The sequence below is a fragment of the Oryctolagus cuniculus genome, chromosome 12 (genome assembly GCF_964237555.1).
Source record: "Oryctolagus cuniculus chromosome 12, mOryCun1.1, whole genome shotgun sequence".
In the NCBI taxonomy this organism is placed as follows: domain Eukaryota; kingdom Metazoa; phylum Chordata; class Mammalia; order Lagomorpha; family Leporidae; genus Oryctolagus; species Oryctolagus cuniculus.
The window spans coordinates 101,750,140-101,775,314 of NC_091443.1; the positions used below are offsets into that span (position 1 = coordinate 101,750,140).

Genomic DNA, 25,175 nt, shown 5'->3' on the forward strand with positions numbered 1-25,175 from the left:
AACAGTGCTCCGATGTGGAAGGCTGGCATTGCAAGCAGCAGCTTAATCCGCTCTACCACAACACTGGCCCCCAGGAAAAAATATTTTAAAGTCCACACATAGTTTCTTCCTTTTTTTTTAAAAAAAAGGTTTATTTATTACGTGAAAGTCAGAGTTACACACACACACACACACACACACACACACAGAGAAAGAGAGAGACAGAGGTCTTCCATCTGCTGGTTCACTCCCCAATTGGCCACAATGGCTGGAGCCGTGCCAATCCAAAGCCAGGAGCCAGGAGCTTCTTCCGGGTCTCCCACGCAGGTGCAGGGGCCTAAGGACCTTGGCCATCTTCTACTGCTTTCCCAGGGCACAGCAGAGAGCTGGATTGGAAGTGGAGCAGCTGAGACTCGAACCGGTGCCCATATGGGATGCCAGCACTGAAGGCAGTGGCTTTACCTGCTATGCCATGGGGCCGACCCCACTTTTTTTTCATAAAACACTTTTGAAGACCCCTGTGTGGATGACGAGCCTACTGAATTTGCCAACGAGGCATCAGATCAAGAAGAGACCTGAGCTTGATGATAACATAATTTTTAGAAGTGAATATGGGTATCAGCAACTGCTACTTATTGGGCAGAGTGTCTGATTTACTTACATTATTTCACTTAAACCTCAACGAGGTAATGAAGTATGAAGGTTTAGGGAAGCTTCAAGCAAGGTAACACACGGGGTATGTAGCAGAGTCCACAGGCTAAAGCCCAGGTGGTTGGACTCTAAACCCTACATTCTGAACTTCTTTTTTTTTTTTTTCTTGTAAAGATTTATTAATTTATTTTAAAGGCAAGTTAGAGAGAGAGAGAGAGACAGAGAGAGACAGACAGAGAGAGAATCTTATTTGCTGGTTCACTTCCCAAATGGCTGCCAACAGTCGGAGCTGGGCTGACCCGAAGTCAGGAGCTTCTTCCAGGTCTCCCACTTGGGTGCAGGGGCCCAAGGACTTTCCCAGGCCACTAGCAGGGAGCTGGACTGGAAGCAGAGCAGCCGGGACTCGAACCAGCACCGACATGGGATGCTTGCTAGGCCCCTACTTTCTGAACTTCTACACCACGTTGCTTTTCGCTGGATCCCTGATGAAGACCGTGAATCTGATCACCTCTTGATTAATCTATTTTTCTGTTACTATAACAAAGGGGCTTTATTTAGTTCACCACTGTGGAGGCTGCAGTCCAAGAGTGGGAGGGCCTCCCCATGACGGCGTCAGAGCAATCACATGGGGTGGGGGGGGGGTGACAAAGATCAGCAGCCAGAACCCACCCCCCAGGAATATTCACTGCAGCACCACAGCCGTCCCTTCCAGGGGCAGCGTCCCAGTGACCTAACTGCCTCCCTCCAGGCCCCACCTCTCACAGGGGTGCCTCCACCCAGCTGTGCTACAGTGAGGACCACGCCTCCCCACCACCTCTCAGCAATGCTCCACACCCAGCCCCCAGGCCCTGTTCCCCCACCCAGGAGCTCGGAGCCTCCACGGCCGGCCCAGGGCCTTTCCCTTTCTCTACCTCTCCTCCAATATCAGTGCCTGTGCGAGTGGAGACGCTTTATCAAACGTTTTCCATCTGCAACGCAGAATACAACACAGTAAAGGGATCCACCTGCTGTCCTTGGACGCCTCTCAGAAATGGGGGCAGGGGATGGACAGTGCAGAGCTAAGCCATGGACGGTCCAGGCCAACACGATTTGGTCTTGGGGAAACAGTGGGACCCTGGATCAGCCCCAGGCAGACCTAGGGAAGGTGGAGGCTGGGGGCAGGACCAGAAGGGATGGCACAGTCCCAGGAAGCCAAGCCTGGTTGCTTTTCAATTACCAGCATCCTCATTATGGGTCTCGCTGCTGTCTTCCCGCAGCCCTGCAGCCCTGGCTCAGTCCCCCCCCCCCCCCCAACTCAGGGGGCAATGGATGGAGGCTGACCAGAGCACAGGGCACAGCTCTCCAGCTCACCCCACACAGGCCGCCCCAGGGGCCGTTAAACTGGCGTTTCTTTAGAACTTAACCATTGCAAAGGCATTTTTTCATATTCTTTTATCTACTCTCCCTCTTTACATACAAGGATACAGAGGCACAGGAGGGTGGGTGATGAATTCAAAGCTACAAACTTAGCTTGATCAAACAGAGTGCAATGCATGTAGATTCACGATTTTAAGAGCAAAATCCTGTTTAGGGGTTCATTCGGCTTCTTATTCTGTGGACTCGACAGTTTCCAGAAGATTCTCAGGTATTCACTCTAAACCTTGCTTCTCATCTCTCCTTCCACGACTCTGACCTCACATGTGCTAGACTTTTAAGGGATGTCCAATATTTTTTGTTTTTGACAGGCAGAGTTAGACAGAGAGAGAGAGAGAGACAGAGAGAAAAGTCTTCCTTTTCCGTTGGTTCACCCCCCAAATGGCTGCCACGGCCGGCACGCTGTGCCAATCTGAAGCCAGGAGCCAGGTGCTTCCTCCTGGTCTCCCATGCGGGTGCAGGGTCCAAGGACTTGGGCCATCCTCCACTGCCTTCCCGGACCACAGCAGAGAGCTGGACTGGAAGAGGAGCAACCAGGACAGAATCCGGCGCCCCAACCAGGACTAGAACCTGGAGTACCGGTGCCGCAGGTGGAGGATTAGCCAAGTGAGCCGTGGCTAATACAAAATTGTATTTGTTGGGGGGGGGGGCCTGGAAAGAGACTGACTTCCCATCAACTGGTGTATCCCCTAATTCCCGGGAACGAGGAACTCAATCCAGGTCTCCCATGTGAGTGGCAGGGACCCCAACTGAGCCATCGCTGCTACCTTGCAGGGTGCTGGAATCAGGAGCCAGAGCTGGGAGTTGAATCCAGACACTGCATCGAGGGATGTGAGCATGCTAAGCACTGTCTTAACTAGTAGGCCAAGTGATGGCCCATAAACGTATCCACTTTTTCATGAACATTTTGAAGTACCCTTGTACGAATCATAGTGAATTTAAAATCCTTGGTGCTAAACTCTCACATCTGGATCAGCTCTGATTCCATTTCTACTATCTGGGTGTTTTTCCCTCTTGACTCCAGGCACACGGTCTTGCCTTTGGGTGTCTAGTAATTTTTTACTGTGTGCTGGAAAGTGGCTATAAAAGAATGGCTAAAACTCCACACAACATTGTCATCTACCAGAAAACCTTCTTCCCCTTGACAAGCAAGCAGGGAAGACAGGGAATCCATGCTACACTCAGGGCTGCAGTTGGGTTAGGGCTGGGTTTCAGGTCCACTAATCACAATCTACAGGGCTGGCGCTGTGGCACAGCATGTAAAGCTGCCACCTGCAGCACCAGCATCCCATAGGGGCACCGGTTCGAGTCCCAGCTGCTCCACTTCCAATCCAGCTCTCTGCTATGGCCTGGGAGAGCAGCAAAAGATGGCCCAAGTCCTTGGGCCCCTGCAACCGCGTGGGAGACCCGGAAGAAGCTCCTGGCTCCTGGCTTCAGCCTGGCCCAGCTCTAGCCATTTCGGCCATCTGCAAAGAGCACCAATAGACAGAAGATTCATTCTCTCTCTCTCCTCTAACTCTTTCAAATAAAAGAAATCTTAAAACAAAACCCAGTCAACCTCTAGTTGACCTCTGTACTTAGAGTGGGCCTTTTAGGAATTTCAGATGAGACCCTGGCAAAAACTATCTTCTTTGACCTGAAAGAATGCAGAGATCCAGTTTTGTCCTTGAGAGACGTTTTTAGCTCAGATCTGTAGCTTTCTAAATCAATGCATCTTCCCGGTGTGGCAAAACTGGAGGGGGAACTGGCCATGTGTTCGGAGCCAACTGAGTCTCCCATTCTGTCAGTGAGGCTTCATGCAATACCAAACTCTCTGCTGGGTTCTCCACCGGCCAGCAGCAGCCTTTCCCACGGTCCATGCCTGGCTGCTCAGCCTCTAGCTGCTCCCAGCCCCAGCACGTGCCCAGCGGAAAGGGTACACAGGCCCTGGCGTCCACTCCCCCACTCTTGCTGGGGCCTTCAAGTCTTTCTGAGTTTCCTGGCCCCTTGGCAGGTCTTTGCTTCCTTTATGTTGCAAATCTGAGAACGGTACTCTGCCTTCCAGAAATGCACAGTCTAATGCTTCACACTTGGGCCCTGATCTGGGACGCAGCAAAAACTCTTGAGGGGAAAACCACCTGTGGTAGGTTTGAAGCCCCTCAGGTCTCCAATCTTGTCGCACTGCAACCCGTGCAATTCTAGGTTCTCGGCTGTGTCTCATTCCCCCTGCAGCATCCCTCCAAGTGGCCGTGGGGCCCTAGTTTTCAGGTTGTGCCCAGAATGAGCAAATGCTCCCAGCGACACGAGGGCTACTGATCATCTCAGATTGGTCCCCGCCTCTCTGGAGTTGTGAGTTGGCCAGTTATCGCTGCTGCCACAGCTGCCTGGTACTTGTACATGGTATTTATCCACTTTCCCCCCCCTAGATGTTGTCAGAGGGAACACCAGCCTGCTGGATTTCATGTGTCTTCTGGAGAGTCCAAGCACTGAATCTGTAAAGGTTCACAGAGATGCGATTCACCACGTGCCTTGAGCGAGAATTTTCTGTGATGTGTCTGGATGCCTGTAACCCCACAGAAGGATGCTGGCTTTTTAAGTTTACTTGTTTATTTAAAGACCATGTTGGGGGATGGGAGCATGCTTCCATCTGCTGGTTCACTCTCCTAAGTGGCCACAATGGTCAGGAATGTTCCCGGCCAAAGCCAAGAACCTAGAACTCCATCCAGGTCTCCCATGCGGGTGGCAAGTGTCCAAGCGCTTGGGACATCTTCTGCTGCTTTCCCAGGCACATCAGCGGGGAACTGGATCAGAAGTGGATCAGCAGGGTCAGCGCTGTGGTGCAGTGGGATAAAGCCCTGGCCTGAAGCGCTGGCATCCCATATGGGCGCCGGTTCAAGACCCAGCTGCACTACCTCCTGTCCAGCTCTTTGCCACAGCTCAGGAAAGCAGAAGATGGCCCATGTCCTTGGGCCCCTGCACGCATGTGGGTGACCCGGAAGAGGCTCCTGGCTCCTGATTGGCACAGCTCCGACCATTGCGGCCATCTGGGGAGTGAACCATCAAATGGAAGACCTCTCTCTCTCTCTCTGCCTCTCCTCTCTCTGTATAACTCTGACTTTCAAATAAATAAATCTTAAAAAAATAAAAATAAAAAAAGAAGTGGATCAGCCAGGACTTGAACTCGCGCTCTGATATGAGATGCTGGTGTTGCAAGAAGCAACCTAGCCTGCTACCCCACGACACCGGCTCTGGGATGCTGCTTTTATCAGTTAAGCAAGACTGTGCTCAGGCATGTCAATCATGGGATGACTGCAAGCTACACTGTTCCCAGCTTCTGTAACCCCTAGCCAACGGCCTAGCTCTTTCCTCTCCTCTCCTGTAGTAGGAGTGTGTGTGTGTGTGTGTGTGTGCAACGGCCAGGACTGGACCAGGCCAAAGCCAAGAGCCAAAGCTACTTATGAGTCTCCTACATGCGTGGCAGGGGCCCAAGCACTTGGGCCATCTTCTGGGGCTTTTCCCAGGCCATTAGCAGGAAGCTGGAATAGAAGGGGAGCAGCTGGGACCTGAACTGGCGCCCATATGGGATGCCAGCATTGCAGGCGGCGACTTTACCTGCTATATCACAGCCACAGCTCCTGTTCTCAACTTCAGACAGAGGAGCACCTGGACTGGTGGCAGACCTACCTGTCCAGTGGTGTGGCGTGTACACAAGGGTTCCCTTCGACCCTACGGCAGGGCGGGGGGCTGTGTTGGGGACGCAGGAGGTGGTGGACCTGCAGGTTCCAGCCTTGCAGAAGTGGGGTGCTGGCCCAGGTCACAGAGAGGAGGACGTCGCCCAGTGGGAGGAAGGGGGTGGGGAGCTAAGGGTCTGGGCAGAGGGTCCCAGGCTAGGAAGCAATCCAAAGGAGCAGGTGGAGGAGTGGAGGGGTAGAGAGGGAGACAGGAGGGAACGGAGGAGGGAAGTCTGCACCCCCACAATGTCCCGGGGACAAGGACAAGGGCGGGCACAAGCAGGAGGGCACCTGGGAAGACCTGGGGGCAGAAACCGCAGCCCAGCATGGAGAAGAGGCTGCCGTGTTCGGTGTGCTGGGCGTGCACTTCACCCCCTCCTCCTGGGTCCAACAGCTCCAGGGAGAAAGACACCCCCAAGCCAAGGCGCCAGTTCCTCCAGAGCGCCGGAAGTGAGTTTGCACAGAGTGCCTACAGCACCTGCCGTTGGGGGCGACCTGGACGAAGCGGGAAGCTCAGGTCCCGGGGCCTCCAGTCGCACCTGACTCCCAGAAGCCAGGGAGAGTTTCCCGTGAGAGGCTGGGGCTGAGTGACAGCCGTGACAAGCCACGCTGCCTGATTCCAGCACAGTGGTGAAACAGATGATGCTGTTTTCAAAGCCAGTGAAAACCTCCCGCGTGCTAGGAGCCATCCCCACACTCACTGTCATAACCACAGGTGCACCACGCGTGATCGGAAGAGGAAACAACAGCAGAGGGTGGAGGAGGGGGACCGGAAGGGTCCCTGGAAGCAAGTCTACATCCCCAGAAGGAAACACAGGCACTCTGGGGTTGTCAGCCACCACGACTGAGGGAGGCTCAAGACACAGCAGGTGCTGCTGGTGTTCCCACAAGAGCTGACCTCTGAGGTCTGTCAAACCTCTGAGGTTTCTGTAAACCGGTGAATCACCGAGAACCAAGGGCGGCAGAGTCATCCAGGCACCCGGGAGAAGCACCTGCCACAAGCGCAGGCCGTCTCTCACCGAGGTGGCGGTGATGAACTTGGCCTGTACTACAGCCAACAGCGCCGTGACGGCTCAATTAACAAATGCTCCAGAAATGGAGTTTCCCCCTTGATGGAGCTGGCTGTTCTGCCCAAAGACCTGCGATCAATCACGCGGCTGCCGGCGTGTACCGTATGGCTCCCGGCAGTGCACTGAGAAGCTGCAAGCTGGCGGATGCCCTCCTGGGGCTCCCATCTGTCCGTGAACACTGCCAACCCCGGGCCCATGTGAAGGTCTTGGTCCTTGGGTTTCCCTTGGCAGTGACCCCGGCCTCTGCCCACTCTGAGTCTGTGGACGTGGTGCACCTGCTGCAGGCCTGCAGAGCACGCGGCCAGAAGTGACCTCATCACAACTCCCTAGTCCTCTTCAATGGCACTGTCCACTCTGAGATGAGCCAGGCATGGTCCCCCTCCTGGACAAGGGCTGGCAGCCTCCCGCAGTCAGGGATCCACACAGGTCCCCCTGGAGCTCGGGAAATGTTGATGTAACCATTCGGGTCTTCCAGTGGCACTTGGGACCAACCCGAGAAGAAGGAACCCCCGCCACACTGTGACGGCTGACCACGGGCTCTTCCCATGTGAGCAGCGCCCACTGCTGTCGGGGAAGGGGAGGCCTTGCCTGCAGGTGTCCAAGTAGAGTAAAACAAACGCGGGACGGCACAGCAGCCTGCTGTACCCAGGGTGGGGCAAGAGCCTCCAATGCTGCCAGCCGTGACCCCGCCTCTGCTCCCCCGACTGCCCGTGGTGCACCTGTGGCTCACACGGCGGCTGAGGCCAGTGCGGCCTTGACCCACGGCCACCTCCAAGTCCCTTCCACACCAGCAATGGCCACTGAACTCAGCAACTCCTCTGTGTGTTTGGGACAAGTGGGGCAGGGTCCCCCTTCTAGCCGGCCACAGCCTCTTGCCTGGAGAGGCTCAGACATGCCCGGGAGTGCCAACCAGAGGCTCAACCTCTTGCCAGAAGGGCAAGACCCAGGCCGAGACCTGCTCATGGTCCCAGCAGGGCCACCCATGGCCCCAAGGGCTGAAAGCATCCGACCAGGCGTCGTCTCAGTTTGGATCCACATCGGGAACAAAGGTCCAAACCGAAGTGGGGTTGTCCCAGTGCAGTGGAACACAATGCCGGGGGAGGCAGACGGGGACCCCTGCCTCCAGCCCCCAGCCCCAGCCCGTGTCGGCATCTTCTAATTCACCTGGTGGAGGTGCCACAGCCCGCCCGAGACCTGGGCTGTGTGGGACAGGCAGCAGGGACCCCAGGCTTGGAATGAGATCCTAGCTGAGTGGACAGGGGTGCGGCAGCAGGAGGGCGGGCAAAGGCATCAGATGGATGCCAGGCAGGAAGTCACCGTACCGATGTGCCAGGGTCACTCAGCGTGCCGGGCAGTCCACAGCAGGGACTCCCTTGCCAGAAGCTAGGTTAGGGCCCCAGCAAAGGGTAGGGAGGGCAAGCCGCGGGGCACGGGGCAGTGGCGATAGTTGTGAGCCCTCTGGGGTCCTCTCCATCTCACGGAGCAGCTGGAGGTGGAGGCTCTGACCGGTGTCCAGCAGGAGCGAGGGGGTGATGGGGCCACAGCTCAGTGCTTCGTGCTCCAGTCCTCTGGAAACTTGTCCCTGGGCGCCCAATCCCCGAGTGACAGTCACGGGGATTATACCACGGACTGGCTCCCCCCGCCTCTGCTCGCTCCCTCTTACAGAACAAGGGTTCTACTGCAGTTGTAAAGCTGGGGCTTGGGGGTGGGGGTGGGGGCGTGGTTTCAGGAACCACAGGCGCTGGGCACACAGGAGGGGGCCCCGGGAGCCCCCGATTGGACGTCTGAATTCAGGGGCTCTGTGTGGTCGGGGTTTCCGATCCCCACTTCCCAAGTGACTTCTCTAATGCATCCCACTCTGCACGGAGCCTGAGTCAGCTCCACCCTCCCATGCCCCACTGACTTCTCCCCCACGTCGTCACCACTGCCTTCAAGGACTGCAGATCGGGAGCCACACAGGAGCTGACACTTGGATGAATTACCGACAGCTCAGCTAATCGGACTAAAGCACTCGCTCCAAGCAGCCGTTTTATCTACACGTAAGCCCAGTACACCCTGGGATAACTCAGCTGACAAAACCCATCTGGGGCCGACAGAGGAACGGAGAGGATCAGGGAACACAAGGCGGCTGGACTCCCAGGCACCAGCGGGGCCTCCTGGACAGAGCCCAGGCGGGGCCAGCTCAGAGGTGCAGAGAAGGGGGGTTTAGCACTGCGGCATCGCCACGTCTCCCAGTCGGGAAAGAAGCCAAGGCCAAACACAAGGCCCTGACCTACTGTGCGCCAGGGGTTTCCACACTTCCTCGCCGCCCACCAGGCCCCGCCACACACCATCAGCTGGCGGACTGAGCTGGGAACGCCTGTCCCTAGGCCTCCCGAGACGCGCTTCTAACCCAGTGAGCCGGGAGCTGGTGTCCAAGGAACTGGGCCTCTCCGGCGGCGTGTCCTCCGCCAGGCCACCGCCTCTCCCTAGACCTTCGCCATCACATGAGGACTTCCGGGCTTCCTTTCTGAGTAGGAGGAGGGGTTGCAACAACTGGAAGGAAGAGAAAGAGGATGGTGGGGCCGAGCCTGCTTGATCCGCAGGTCCGTGGTGCTGAAGGGAGAAGTGGCCATGTGAGGGGCTGAAAGGCACCCACAGGCTCTGGGGACTCACCTGGGGGACCTTCGGGTACAGGCCTCCATGCCCTCTGCTCTGGGGGTGGGGCAGAAGCTGACACCCGGGCCATTCTAATGCCCAGCACTGAAGACCCAGATGGGGTTCCTGGCTTCAACCTGGCCATCTGGGGAGTGAACCAGCAGATGGAAGATTTTCTCTCTCTCCCTCTCTCTCTCTCTGTGCCTCTCCCTCTCTCTCACTCTGCCTTTCAAATAAGTAAATCTTTTTTTTTTTTTTTTAAGCACCCAGCAGGATGAGGAGAGACTACAGACAGAGATGACGAAGCGGCAGGTCCATTTTGTTAGAGACTCGCTGAGACTTCGGCTGTCATCCTTTCTTCTTTCTGCTCCCACAATAAGGTGGCAAAAATATCGGGGAAGATGGAAGAAAAATAAAAGCACCAGGAAAAAAAATATTTCAAGAAATCCTCTCAAACCACTTGATTAAACCAACTCCCATGCCTAACAGTATCCAAACCAGACGAGAGGTACTGCCCCGTGCCGGCCATGACCAGACGAGAGGTACTGCCCCGTGCCGGCCATGACCGGACGAGAGGTACCGCCCCGTGCTGGCCAGGGTGCAGAATCTGCTGTTCTCCCGCACGCCAGGAGAAGCAACTCTTTTAGGAAGTGATTTGGCCACGAGCATCAGGAGCCACAAAGTGTTCATATTTTATACGATTTCTAGGAACAGGACAGCTTCAAAAGCAAGCAACAGGTAGGTGAAGAACAACTAAAGGTACCCATGACAGCAAGGCACTGAAACCACTTAAATATCCAACCATAAGGGAGAAATTAAGAGTGTTATTGGGGCCGGTGCTGTGGCGTAGTGGGTAAAGCCGCCACCTGCAGTGCCAGCATCCCATATGGGCACCAGTTCACATCCTGGCTGCTCCACTTCACATCTAGCTCTCTGCTATGGCCTGGGAAAGCAGTAGAAGATGGCCTGAGTCCTTGGGCCCCTGCACACGCGTGGGAGACCCGGAAGAAGCTCCTGGCTCCTGGCTTCAGATTGGCACAGCTCTGGCTGTTGCAGCCAATTGGGGAGTGAACCAGCGGATGAAAGACCTCTCTCTCTCTCTCTGCCTCTCCTCTCTCTGTGTAACTCTTTCAAATAAATAAATAAATAAATCTTAAAAAAAAAAAAAAAAAAAAAAAAAAAAAAGGCCGGCGCCGCGGCTCACTAGGCTAATCCTCCGCCTGCGGCGCCGGCACCCCGGGTTCTAGTCCCGGTTGGGGTGCCGGATTCTGTCCCGGTTGCCCCTCTTCCAGGCCAGCTCTCTGCTGTGGCCCGGGAGTGCAGTGGAGGATGGCCCAGGTGCTTGGGCCCTGCACCCCATGGGAGACCAGGAAAAGCACCTGGCTCCTGGCTCCTGCCATCGGATCAGCGCGGTGCGCTGGCCGCAGCGCGCCGGCCGCGGCGGCCATTGGAGGGTGAACCAACGGCAAAAGGAAGACCTTTCTCCCTGTCTCTCTCTCTCACTGTCCACTCTGCCTGTCAAAAAAAAAAAAAAAAAAAAAAAGACAGTGTGGTAACAAGGAAATCTTTTTTTTTTTTTTTATATTTGTCCTCATTTTAAGTGAAGAAGCAAAGAGCAGGATGTGCGATTGTATAGACACTGCCCTCACTATTAACTTGTGTGTGCAATGGTAGGAGCCGGGTGCATTGCTTCCCTCTGCTTTTGCGTGGGACACACAGTGACAGAGGACGCTAAACTCCGCCCGCGTACCTTGGCCCCATCCACGCTGATGATGCGGTAGCTGTTCCTGGTGACATCGTAGAAGTAGGAGACGGTGACCGCCTGCTTGCTGGCAGGCACCCAGTTCTTCTTGGTGTTGGGGTCGATCTGGAAGACGTGTGCCCGGGTGGTGAAGATGGGCTGTTCTCTGCAGGAGGAGAGACGGGCGTGTGAGCTGATGGAACAGGACCCTGGGTGTCACTGAGGGTTTCTAGGCCACCTCCAGTCCCTTAAAGGGAATGATGCATATGCATGAGCACAATTAAAATAAGACAAGGAGAGAGAGGAGGGAAAGGAGACACCAGGAGTGTTTCCACCCCCCCCCCCCAACACTCCTGTTAGCTGTCAGCACCCTGAGGCTGCAGGGGAACCAGCCCACCCAGCAATCTGCTTACAAGGCAGCTCCTGGGGGCGTGTCTCTGGGTCCCCACCAGCTCCTTCTCCACGCCCCCCCCCATCCTGCTTAGGATTTGGGACCTAGAATTTTTGCAACTAATTTGTCTGGGGGAGGGAGCATTCCGCCACCCATTTGCAGCCTCCTGTGATATGAAGGTTCCCCAGAGAGTTCAGGGACAAGTGGAGTTAGTGGTACAAATCACTCCAAAATCCCAGCTTAGCTTTTTCAAAGTGTGCGTTATCCATGAACCGGCCTAGGATCCCTGGGCTTCCGTTAAGTAGCGCTCAACTTCACAGCATGTTTGGGGGATTGACGGGAATTATCGTCTTTCCTTGGGGAGGATCTCTAGTTTATGTTCAGAACCACTTAACGACTTTGCTGACCGAGTCTGCCAGCTTAGCCACCTTCGGAGCTTTGTGGAAAGCTGATCAAATCCACCTCTTTGGCTATTGCTGTTTTCTTTCACAGCACATTGTCTATGTCTCTTTCCTTTTAGTGGGGAATGGATAGACCTTGACAGTAGACATCAAGAAATAACGCAGGGGACAGGCATGGCCCGGCAGGTTGAGATGCTACTGGGGACCCCCACCCCTACCCTCACCCCGCTCCCCCTGTTGGAGCGCCCAGCTTCTGTCCCAGCTACGCTGCTCTCTGCTGATCATGTGCCCCGGAGGCACTGGATGATGGCCCCAGTGCCTGGACTCCTGCCACCCACGTGGGAGAGCCACATGGGGTTCCAGGCTCCTGGCTTCAGCCTGGCCCAGCCCTGTTTGTTACGGTCATCTAGGGAGGGAACCAGAGCATGGATGATTCTCTCTCTCTGTTTCTGCCCCACTCTGTGATTCTGCCTTTCGAACAAATAAATAAATCTTTTTTTAAAAAAAGTAGATTAATTAAAATTATAAATACACTTCACTACATTTCATATTTTAAGGTATCTACTTTACAAAGCAACCCACAAAGGAACACAAAATAAAACAGAATCATTACACAATATACTTATTTTTGAAGAAAGGTATTCTAAGCAAACAGGCTAAAAATTCTGAGTGTTCAAATGAGATAAAACAGGAAAAAAATCACCAATATGTAAAAATCATCTCATCATTCAGAAAATGCCACAGATTCAATAGCTACTTAGAAAAGACACAAAATTTTAAAATTTCATTTTGGTTTGGCAGATTAATTTTTTAAGTCCTTACAATGCCAAGAAAAGACATAAAACAGTACCCTAGTATATATAAAAAGCCAAAAAGAGGGCCGGAGCTGTGGTGTAACAGGTTAATCCTCTGCCTGCAGTGCCGGCATCCCATATGGGCGCCGGCTCGAGTCCCCACTCCACTTCCAATCTAGCTCTCTGCTGTGGCCTGGGAAAGCTGAGTAGGATGGCCCAAGTGCTTGGGGCCCCTGCACCCATGTGGGCGACTTGGATGGAGTTCCTGGCTCCTGACTTCAGCCTGGCCCAGTCCCAACCATCACGGCCATTTGGAGAGGCATGAAGATCTCTTTCTCTCCCTCTCTCTGTCACGCTTTCAATAATCATGATGATGATGATGATGATGATAATAATAATAATAATAATAAAAAAAAGAGGGAAAAGCAAATCTTTAGTGTTCTGGTATCCCGACGGGCTGGTTCTAGGCACGACAGTCTTTGCCCCATCTTGACTATGGAATCCTCACTCCTGGAGAGAAAGCTTTAGGGAAAGAAACTTTTCCTGGAAAACAATGCTCCAGTTGACCCTCATGCAATACACCCTGGGTAGCCGGCCGTGGATCTCAGCATCAGCCATCAACCGTGGCTTCAGAGAAACGCAGAGACTTTGCAAGGCTGTTCCTCCAAGGGCATGCCTTCAACACGGCTCCCACACGGCTGTTTCTGGAAGCCAGCACTCCTCCAGCAGGGCGGGTCCCTCGGGGGTGCAGGTCAGTAGAACACGTCCCATGTCCCAACAGGGACCAAGTCGTTCCCCACCCCCCCATCCTACACCAACCCCAGCAGTGGCCGGCGGACTGCAGGTGCCGGAGCCTGCATCTGCTGTCATGAGGGGCTGGCAGCGGGAAGCTCGTGCCCAGGCCCGTGGGCCCCGCGGCTCCTGGCCACGTGGGGAAGCCTGCCGTCTAGCTGGCCCAGCTGGGCCCGCGGTTTTGCTAATCAGCGCTGTACAAGCCCGCACAGACAAACCTTCCTCACACAGCTCCTCCTGCATATGCAAGAGGAAGCATTTAAAGGGCAGCAAGTATCGAACAGTTTCTGAAGAATCAAATTATGCTAAAATCTCTGCTTTGCTTCCTCCCAGAGCACTGAGTGTGTGGAGCTGAGGCCCCAGGCCAGGGAAGGGGCCTAGGCTTTCTCCCCACAGTCACAAGGGTCTAGGTCTGGGTTTCTCTTTTTTCTTTTTTTTTAAGAGTTATTTTATTTATTTGAAAGGTAGAGTTATAGAGAGAAGGACACAGACATACACACAGCTGCTTCACTCCTCCAACAGCCAGGGCAAGGCCAGGAGCCAGGAACTCTGTGTCTCCTATGTGGGTGCAGGAGCCCAAAGACTTGGGCAATCTTCTTCTTCTTCTTCTTCTTTTTTTTTTTTTTAAGATTTATTTATTTGGAAAAGTTAGAGAGAGAAAGAGAGAGAGAGAGAGAGAGAGAGAGAGAGAGGTCTTCCATCCACAAGTTCACTCCCCAAATGGCTGCAACAGCCGGAGCTGAGCTGATCTGAAGCCAGGAGCCAAAAGCTTCTTCCAGGTCTCCCACGTGGGTGCAGGGGCCCAAGGACTTGGGCCATCTTCTACTGCTTTCCCAGGGCACAGCACAGAGCTGGATCGGAAGTGGAGCAGCCGGGACTTGAACCAGCACCCATAGGGAATGCCAGTGCTGCAGGTCACAGCTTTAACCCATTGTGCCACAGCGCTATGGGCCATCTTCTGCTGCTTCCCAGGCGCATTAATGAGGGAGCTGGATCAGAAGCAGAGTAGCTGGGATTTGAAACAGGGGGATGCTGGCACCACAGTGGTGGCTGACTTCACTGTGCCACCATGCCAGACCCCAGAACTTCAGCAGTCTTGGACCAAGGCTTCCTAAACCTCATGGTGCTGGGGTATCTATTAGAAATGCAAATGGGCAACCCCACCCCAACACTCTCTCCAGGAACCCGGCTCTCCAGGGCCGGAGGCTGGGGGCGCTGCTGGTAACAACGGCTCCTGGGGGGACACTCGCTTGGGACATTATCAGAGGAGCTGGACCAGGAGGGAAGAAGTGGCCCCGCCAGCCAGCACCTGGGCTCCACAGTGACACAGCTGACTCCAGTGACATGGAATGGCTCTGGGAAGCACTCCCACAGCTCCAGGGTGATGGGGTCGGGAGGGCGGCAGCAGAGCCAAGAACCAGATATCCGGGTGCAGAGGTCATGAAGAGGGGTGCAAGGAGACAGGAGGGTGGAGACGGGCAGCAGTGTGGGCCAGCTGAGCAGGGGCCTCGGGCCAACAGGAGAGAGGATGTGGGCGGAGCAGAGACCAAGAGGGAAGGAGAAGGACACAGAACAGATAGTGGGGACAACGGCTTGGCATGCTTCAGGCCAGGGCGAGCTCAGAGGCTCTGTCCTCACTGCAGTCACTGCACTGCTGTCAGGACCCCAACAAGAAAGGCAGGACGTGGGGAGGGCACAGCGCGCTTGGTGGCCAGGCCCTCCATGGGGAGGCACTGCAGGGAGTCCACAGGGAGTCCCCGGGCAGGCACCTGGGAGGGAGCAACCACCCTGCGGAGGCCAGAGACCTGCAGAGGGACCTCACGGCCAGCCTGGTGGAAGCCCTGGGCCCAGGACCACGATGCCCCCACAGATAACTGCACCTGACGGGACCAGGGACCTGCGTGCTGTTCTTAAATTCAGAAAGTCTAACAGTATTTCAAGAACAAGCAAAAAAGGCAAGGACGAGACCGGCACCACGGCTCACTAGGCTAATCCTCCGCCTTGCGGCGCCGGCACACCGGGTTCTAGTCCCAGTAGGGACGCCAGATTCTGTTCCGGTTGCCCCTCTTCCAGGCCAGCTCTCTGCTGTGGCCAGGGAGTGCAGTGGAGGATGGCCCAAGTGCTTGGGCCCTGCACCCCATGGGAGACCAGGAGAAGCACCTGGCTCCTGGCTTTGGATCAGCATGGTGCGCCGGCCGCAGCGGCCTTTGGAGGGTGAACCAACGGCAAAGGAAGACCTTTCTCTCTGTCTCTCTCTCACTGTCCACTCTGCCTGTCAAAAAAAAAAAAAAAAAAAAAGGCAAGGACAAGGCGCCAGCGCTGTGGCACAGTGGGTAAAGCTGCCTTCTGCAGTGCCAGCATCCCACATGGGCACTGGTTTGAGTCCTGGCTGCTCCACTTCCGATCCAGCTCTCTGCTATGGCCTGGGAAAGTAGTAGAAGATGGCCCAAGTGCTTGGGCTCCTGCACCTATGTGGGAGACCTGGAAGAAGCTCCTAGCTCCTGGCTTCGGATTGGCTCAGTTCCAGCCATTGTGGCCCTTTTGGGAGTGAACCAGCGGATGGAAGGCCTCTCTCTCTCTCTCTCTCTCTCTCTGCCTCTCTGTAATTCTTTCAAATAAATAAATAAGTCTTTTAAAAAGAAAAAAGGCAAGGATGAGAAAACACGCCAGCAGGTGACATTCACTGAGTGCATTACTGCCGTTAGCTTTCTGTGATCTCCCAAATCGCAACAATCCTAAGGGGAACGGGGGCCCAGAGAGGCCAGGTAGCCTGCCTTGGGGTGCACAGTGAGTGGCAGAGCTGAGATGTGAAGTCAATCCTAGGTGACAGGGAAAGCCTGCCCACGCATGCCTGTCCACCGCCCCCGCTATGGCCCCAGCGACGTCCCTGCTGCAGAACGCGTGACCAGACGCCCGCAGGCTGCATCGCTCGCTTCTGGTCCCACTCCGTGTAGCCCGAGCTCGCTCGCGGACCAGGCCCAGCACCACCGACGTCCGTGACACCTGACAGCCACGCGCCTCTACAGGGTGAGCGCAACACGTGCCAGCCTCGGCCCTGCCCCCCGTGCTCTCCTGACAGCCCCTCCGCGGGCGGCAGCCGTCACCCAGCAGCCGTGTGTCACAGGCCCAAGATGACGCCTCCTGTCACCACCCCAGTGTGTGTGCATATTTTTTGTTAGTGTTATCCAAAATGTTCAAGATCCCAACAAACTTTATTTTCTCTTAGTCACCCACTTCCAAATATCAGTGCAGCATCTGATGCGGCTTGCAGAGAGCCTAGCCTCCTAGTGCCCACACCCCTACCCGAGCCCCTCCCCAGGAGTGCAGCAGGACCTGTGACTCTGGAGACTACGGCCAGGGTCATGCGGACCTCGTTTAGGGGCTAGCATCTTCTTAGCTGTCTTCTCACTGCCTTTATGGAAGCAAGGCCACATGGCAGGGAATTCAGGGAGGACGCAGGCCAACGGCCAGAAACTGGGAGGCCCTTGGTCCATCCCCTTTGGGAGGGACTGAATCCTGAAGTCCAGCCTACAGGCGAGACTCCAGCCCTAGCAGCCACACCAGATCCTCACTGAGCACAGAGACTGGTTTTGCCTTCAACTGCCGGAGGAGCACACAGCCATGGGGGAACCAGCGCAGTGTCCCATTCACACCAAGCAGGTGCACGCCAAGCAGGTGCACCTATTCTGTTTGCTCCTCCTCACGGGGCTGTGGATGGACAGTGCTACCCACACAGGAAAGAAAGTGAGGCTCACACATCCTGGATACCAAAAAAAAAAAAAAAAAAAAAAAAAAAAAAGGAAAGAAAAAAAAATCTTGACATCTTTCTGGACAAAATCTGAGTACTTTCTAAACCTCACCGCCAAATTCAGACGAGTAGAACCCGGCTTTGAAAGAGTAACTGCGCCTCGCTGGAGAAAGCAGAGATGGAACTGGGACACCGACGTTGGTCCTGCAGGTGTGCGAATCAGTATAAATAGAAGGATTCCAGGGAATCAGAACTTGGAGCCCTGGAGGCTGTGGTGCCTTCCCAGGAGTGCGTGTGCCTCAGAGAACTGCGACTGCCTTCACATCCAATTTTAACCTCTTCTCTCTGGTGTCCAGCGCTCAGGGAGTGTGTGTTTCCGATCCACTCCCCTCTTTTCTGCAGTGCTCAAAATAGAAAGCAGATGTGCCCATGCACGGTCGTCTTCAAGCTGAACCGACGCCAGGCGCTGCTCACGGAGCGCATTCTGGAACCTGACAGCCATCGTCCCCGCGCGACGTTTGTGAGTTCAGAACACGCAAACCGCTCGGCAGGGCCGCTCCTCCTGCCTTCAACGATTTTGGCTCCACATGAAAACGCTTCTACAGAGAACTGGCACAGTGAGCTGCTTTTTTTTTTTTTTTTTTTTTTGGCAGAAAAGAGAAAAAAGTACATTTGAGCCCGCCCCAAGCCTTCACCTGCAAGGTGCAGTTCAGGCTGCTTCTGACCCGAGCCTGTACCATCGCACAGCTCTTTTTGATTGCATTTGATTGCAATTAAAACAAACCATCTGGACATTATCTTGCGGGCATTCAGACGGCGTCTCCAAGTCTCATAAGGTACCCGTGGCAGTTTTCCTGCCCTGAGTCTTGAGGTCCTTTAGATGGCTTTCAGGTGGCACTCAGAGGGAGCTGGCCCCCCGCCCGGAGGGGGAAGGCACTGCCCACCTGGCCTCCAAGCTCTGGCCCCCTGCAGGGCCACCTCCAGGGTCAGGCCCCTGAGCACCCGGCCCTGACGCTCACCAGAAAGGCTGCTGCTGTCCTTCCAGCATCTCTGAGTCATCTGCACTTTCTCCCAGCAGAGTCTGGCACCGGCCGTCCCTGCGCACAAACAGCCTTTCCCCGTGGCTGGCCCGGAGAATCCCTACGCGGCCTTTGAGAGCCACCCCCAGCCTCAGGTGAGGTCAGCCTGGTGCTCTTGGGACATGGGCCCACTGCAAGTGAGCAGGGATGCACATGGTCTCAGGGCCACACTCTACATGGTCGACAGGCCAGGCCCCAGAGCCTAGGACACAGAACTGGGAGAAAAAAAAGGAGATGCAGGGGGCCACTGCCTGCAGTGCTGGCATCCCATATAGGCGCCAGTTCAAGTCCCGGCTGCTCCACTTCCAATCCAGCTCTCTGCTATGGCTTGGGAAAGCAGTAGAAGATGGCCCAAGTGCTTGGGCACCTGCATCCATGTGGGAGACCCGGAAGAAGCTCCTGGCTCCTGGCTTCGGATCGGTGCAGCTCCAGCCATTGCAAACATTTGGGGAGTGAACCAGTGGATGGAAGACCTCTCTCTCTCTCTCTCTCTCTCTCTCTCAGTGCCTCTGCCTCTGCCTCTCTGTAACTCTGCCTTTCAAATAAATAAATAAATAAAATCTTAAAAATGAAAAAAAAAAAAGGAGGTGCAGACAGGAGGTCTTCTCACACATTCTCCCATGCTAAGAGTCTAACTCAGAAACATCGTATCCTACACCCACAGAAGATCTACCTGATAAGGTCATTATTTACAGGTAATATGATCACATTCCAGGGCACCCAAGAAAATCAACTGAAAAGTAAAACTCAGTAAATGCAATAGCTTTCTCATATACACAACCACAAGAAAATATAATAGATTTTTTTAAATGCCATATATAGCCACAACCCAAAGGATACAACTGCTAGGAATCTCAGAAGAATGCAAAATACGTATTTTTTTAAATGAAAACTTTTAAGACACACAAAAGAAGATGTTAACAAAACCTTCTGACTTAAATGGGAAAAGTCCATGTAAACATGTCCATTCTCCCCAGATTAATATATACATTTTCTTTTTCTTTCTTTTTTTTTTATTTTTTTATTTTTATTTTTTTGACAGGCAGAGTGGACAGTGAGAGAGAGAGACGGACAGAAAGGTCTTCCTTTGCCGTTGGTTCACCCTCCAATGGCCGCCGCGGCCGGCGCACCGCGCTGATCCGATGGCAGGAGCCAGGAGCCAGGTGCTTCTCCTGGTCTCCCATGGGGTGCAGGGCCCAAGCACTTGGGCCATCCTCCACTGCACTCCCGGGCCACAGCAGAGAGCTGGCCTGGAAGAGGGGCAACCGGGACAGAATCTGGCGCCCCGACCGGGACTAGAACCCGGTGTGCCAGCGCCGCAAGGTGGAGGATTAGCCTAGTGAGCCGCGGGGCTGGCAATATATACATTTAATACCAGAAAAACAGCAGCAGCGGTGGGCACTGGGGTGCAGTGGTTAAAGGGCTGTGAGAATGCCTGCATCCCATAGCACAGCGCAGATGCGAGTCCTGGCTCCTCTCCTTCCCATCCAGCTTCCTGTTAATGTGCCTGGGAGGCAGCGAAGACAGCTCAAGGCTCTGGGTCCCTGCCTCCCATGTGGGAGGCCCAGCATGGAGCCCCAGGCTCCTGGCTTGAACTATGAACCAGCAAAAGGAACCTCTCTCCCTCCCTCTCCATCTTCCTCTCCCTCCCCCTCCCTCTCCCTCTCCCTTTCTGTCTCCCCTGCCTTACAAGTAAATGAAAATAAATAAACATTTTTTACAAATCAGCAGACCGATTCTTAGAATTAGGGCCATATATTTATGTAGAAAACTCAATATGTGAAGAAAGCCACGAAATGGTTGTCTTGTTAAGATTTACTCATTTATTTGAAAGGCTGAGTTACAGAGGGAGGGAAGGAGAGAAAGAGAGAGAGATCATCCACCCCCTGGGTCGCCCCCGATGGCTGGATCGGAAGCGGAGCCAGGACTCAAGTCAGGCGCTCAGACCTGGGATGCGGGCAGTACCAGTGACAACTCAGCCGCTGCTCCGGAGGCCTGCCCGGGCAGGATTCTTTCATGATGCTTTTCCTATCGACTTTTTGAAGACTCCTTGCATGCACAGATTTCAAAGGTGTTTGGTTTTGCTTCTGTTTCTTTAACGTTGAGAAGTTGTAATTTATTCCCACGACGGGCGGAGGTGAGGCTCTGGAGCTGGCCCTCCTGCCTCTCCCGTCTTGTCCCAGATGAAGAGGGCGTGGCCAGGTGGGCCAGCTGAAGCCTCCGCAGGCCTGGGGTAGCTCCCGGGCTCAAGGGTCTACCCAGGTGAGATGATGACACTGGACAGGTCCCTTGGGTGGCCCACACGCCAGCTTCCCGCTCTTCGGGACTGACCGCTCGCACCACTCCATGGGGTACAAAAGGGACACCAGCAGCCCACCACCATCGACGTCTCGAGCCCCATGCGTCTGCGGTGGTCCTGTTCTGGCTCAGATGCTCAGTGCAGGAAGGTGCACACATCCTTGGAGACCTCCAAGACTCAACTAGATGGCAGGGCCGTGCCGACAGCCCGGCCCGGGAAGCAGCGGCTGAAGTGGAGCCCATCTCCCAGCTCGCAGAGGCCCCGGAGCAGATGTAGCCAAGGTCAGGGGCCGGGGCGGGGCGGGAGGGGGGTAGGCTGCAGTCTCAGCAGCTACAGCAGCCTCAGGGTTTGGGAAGGGTTTTGGGAAGTTGTCTGACAGCTCCCCTGGTCGCATCAACAACTCCCTGTCCTCGCTGGGGCCTCCCTGAACCTCCACCTCCTCGGCCGGCACCTTGGCTTCATCCTTTCCATGTAGCACTCGCCTGCTACGTGGTCCACGCTGTGGCAGGATGGGTGCACCTGCTGCAAACCCCTCCAGGCGCTGGTGTGGTCCAAGGGAGCAAGCACCGCATGCCGAGACCACACGTAGCCGGGGGGGGGGGGGGGGGATGCAGCTCCAGGTTCGGGCGCTCACAGCGGAGTGCAGAGCCTCCCCCCAGCCCAGCAGGCCGGGTACTCACAGCATCACCTTTCGGCTGCAAGAAGGGCTGGGCTTTGACACCTCCCAAGGAGTCTGTGGCGGGAGTCCCGGCAAAGCCGCCTTCTCGGCGATATCAGATGTGTTAATTCCATCTTCCACGAACTTCTGGAAGCGCTTTCGACTGCTGTGATCCTAAGATGGGAGTCCTTCCACAGACAGCCCATCGTGGTTGTGAGCGGCAGGTGTCCATCCGTGATGGCTAGTCTGAAGGTATGGCTTACACACCTGTGTGCGGCTCCCAGGACAGGTACCCTGCAACCTCTGGGTTGTTCCCCAGCAGTTTTGGGTTGAGAATGCTACTTCTTAAAGATGCTATTGCAGGCCGGCGCCGCAGCTCACTAGGCTAATCCTCCGCCTGTGGTGCCGGCACCCCGGGTTCTAGTCCTGGTTGGGGCGCCGGATTCGGTCCCGGTTGCCCCTCTTCCAGGCCAGCTCTCTGCTGTGGCCTGGGAGTGCAGTGGAGGATGGCCCAAGTGCTCGGGCCCTGCACCCACGTGGGAGACCAGGAGGAAGCGCCTGGCTCCTGGCTTCAGATTGGCGCAGCGCGACGGCTATAGCAGCCATTTTGGGGGTGAACCCATGGAAGGAAGACCTTTCTCTCTGTCTCTCTCTCACTGTCTAACTCTGCCTGTCAAAAAAAAAAAAAAAAAAAAAGATGCTATTGCATAATTGGACAACTTTCCAAATGCATTTAACATTTTTCCTCCATATATATATATATGCACATGAATATATTTGAAAGGAAAATAGCTTTGATATAAATTTTCTACAGAGCGCAGTTGGGAGACTGATCACCCCAGCACGGCCCTCAGGGTCCCTGGCTGTCAGCCTTGGCCCTTCTGAGGGTCTCATCTCCTGCCAACCCCCTCCAGCAGGACCCAGTAGCCCTTGCTGGTCTCTGTCTGCACCCCTGGTGCCTAGACAGGCATCTCCCCCACATCCGATAAACCATGTAGATTTCATGGGTTCTGGGGTGGGGCAGTGAGCCAGGAGGGTGCTTCACAAAGTTAATAGAAAATGGAATTAAAAGTTGATTGTGTTGCAAAAAATTTTGAAACCCATGCATACGGGGATCTCCAAAAGGTTTGCCAAAAATGCTCCTTAATGCAAAAACTATGCATGGATTTCAAAAGGTTTCTGTGCTAAAATAACTTATCTTGTAATTTTTAATTCAATTTTCCATCAGCTTTCTCATATATTCATGTTCTTCTTTTTTAGGACTTATTTATTGGAAAGGGAGAGTTACAGAAAAAGAGGGAAAGACGGAGACAGAGAGAGAGGTCTTCCATCCACTGGTTCATTCCCCAAATGGTTGCAACAGTCCAAAGGTATGAACCAGGAACTCCATCCAGGTTTCCCACATGGGTCTGGGGGCCCAAGTACTTGGGCCATCATCCACTGCTTTCCTAGGCACACCAGCAGGGAGCTGGATCCAAAGTAGAGCAGCTGAGACTCAAACTGGTGTTCAGATGGGATGCCAGGTCACAGGCAGCGGCTTAACCCACCGCACCACAGTGCTGGCCCCATGATTTTATTCTGTAGGAGGCATATCGCACATTTACACTATTAAGAACTCATTCCACCTGAATTTGTAGTGAACAGATGTTTTAAAGTAGCAGACTTTGGGGATTTGTGCAATCTGAACCTCACAGGCCAAGCACTGGAAAACATCAAAGCGATGATTTCTGAGAAACCAGGTGGTGACCGCCCTGAGCTAACCGACTAATGAGTTCTGGGATAGCCTAATGCAAGAGAGTGCGAAATCCTGCTGAAGGAACAGTTTGTCTTCCCCCTCTCACGGCGACACATCTGCACACAGATTTTCATATTCTACCGCAATGAGGCGAAACAGGGGCGACGGCACGTCTCAACGAGCACCTGACATGGCGTCGTCATTGCCAATCTTGACCAGACACGACTTTTGTCAAGGGCTGGAAAAGCAAATGTTCTCAGTGTTAACTGTTGACAGGTTTTGTGTTCATCGATGGCACAAACGAACCACCATGTCCTGAACAACTAGGCATAATTTCCTTTGATGTCGTATTCTGTGAAGTTAAAAAGCCTTCAGATACAAATGGGAAGCAGCCTGCAGGAATGAATTCAGCTGCGAGATCTTAGCTGGTTGCCTATTTTATCTAAAGGTAGCTTACGTCTTATGATCTGTTGATTTCTCGCAAAGATAGCAAAGTGGCTCATCTGTCCTGGGGGAACATAAATTAAGATAACGCTGATTTTTGAGCAAAGAAGTAGCATGGCCAAGACTACAGTTCAGTGGAATAACTGTGTCACTTGCACTAAGAATGGAATGCATGGAGAAGAGACTGGAAGCTATGAAGGAGGCCCTACACCACCATTCTGGCTCCGAGCCTGGCTGACAGCAGCGAGCACAGGAAGATGAGAATGGGTTATGAGACTCAGGAGGATGTCAGTTACTGGTCCTGCATAGGAAGAGCATGGAACAAGTCACCACTCTGCCCTCGCAAGAAAAACGCTGAGAAACAGAACAATCAACCGCTCTTGGGGCAGGTTCTGGGCACAGCAGCTGAGACGCCCCCGGGACACCTGCTTCCCATATCAGAGGACCAGGATTCAAGGCCTGGCTCCATCCCGGGCTCCACCTTCCTGCTACTGCAGACCTGGAGGCAGCAGGTGATGGCTCTAGTACTTGGGTCCCTGACAGGTTACGTTCTGGCTTGAGGCTTCTGTCTGGCCCAGCCCCTAGCTGTTGTGGGCATTTGTGAAGTGAACCAGTGCATGGACAATCTCTCCATACGTGTCTCTTTCTCTGTCTCTTTTTGCCTTTCAAATTAACTATATATACATACATATATATATATAATTTTTTTAAAAAATTTAAGAAACAGTTATGTTTTTAAAAAAAATACTCCCCTAGCTAAGTCACAGAACAAACCATTGCCTCCCAAAGTGGAAAGCCAGCTGAGACCCACAACACACTGGGCAGAAGCCCACAAGCACAAGCCTCTCTGGGAAGCAGCCCCAGGGCAGCCAAACCTGAGCAAATTGCTGGAGGCTCAGTATGAACAAATCTGAGAGTTAAAAACTCGGGGGTGGGAATGGGGGGCTGGCTGGTGCTGTGGTATAGTGGTATAAAGCTGCTTCCTGCAGCACCGGCATCCCATCTGGGCACTGGTTCAAGTCCCAGCTGCTCCACTTCCAATCCAGCTCTCTGCTATGGCCTGGGGAAGCGGTATAAAATGGCCCAAGTCCTTGGACCCCTGCACCTGTGTGGGAGACCTGGAAGAAGCTCCTGGCTCCTGGCTTTGAATTGGTGCAGCTCTGGCCATTGTAGCCATTTGGAGAGTGAACCACCAGATGGAAGACCTCTCTCTCTCTCTCTCTCTGCCTCTGCCTCTCTGTAATTCTGCTTTTAAATAAAATAAGTAAATCTTAAAAATTAAAAAAAAAACAACTTAGGGGGAACCCAGTCATAGACAGGCCTCCACAATTTTTTTTAAAGATTTTATTTATTTATTTACTTGAGAGGCAGATTACAGACAGAGAGAGGGAGATTCAAGAGAGAGGTCTTCCATCTGCTGGTCACTCCCCAGATGGCTGCAACAACTAGAACTGAGCTGATCCGAAGCCAGGAGCCAGGAGCTTCCTTCATGTCTCCCATGAGGGTGCAGGGGCCCAAGGACCCAGACCATCTTCTACTGCTTTCCAAGGGCATAGACAGACAACTGGACAGGAAGAGGAGCAGCCGGGACACGAACTGGCGCTCATATGGGTTGCCGGTGCTGCAGGTGGAG

General features: G+C 54.1%; 1 protein-coding gene across 1 annotated transcript in view; it reads right to left on the reverse strand.

Annotated features, from left to right (window-relative positions):
• Window positions 1-25,175, reverse strand: part of HOMER2 (homer scaffold protein 2) — a 94,370-nt gene that overhangs the window by 23,148 nt on the left and 46,047 nt on the right. The window contains exon 2 of the mRNA XM_051834264.2: window positions 11,211-11,367. Within this exon, the coding sequence (XP_051690224.2) occupies window positions 11,211-11,367 (157 nt within the window). The remainder of the gene's footprint in view (window positions 1-11,210; window positions 11,368-25,175) is intronic.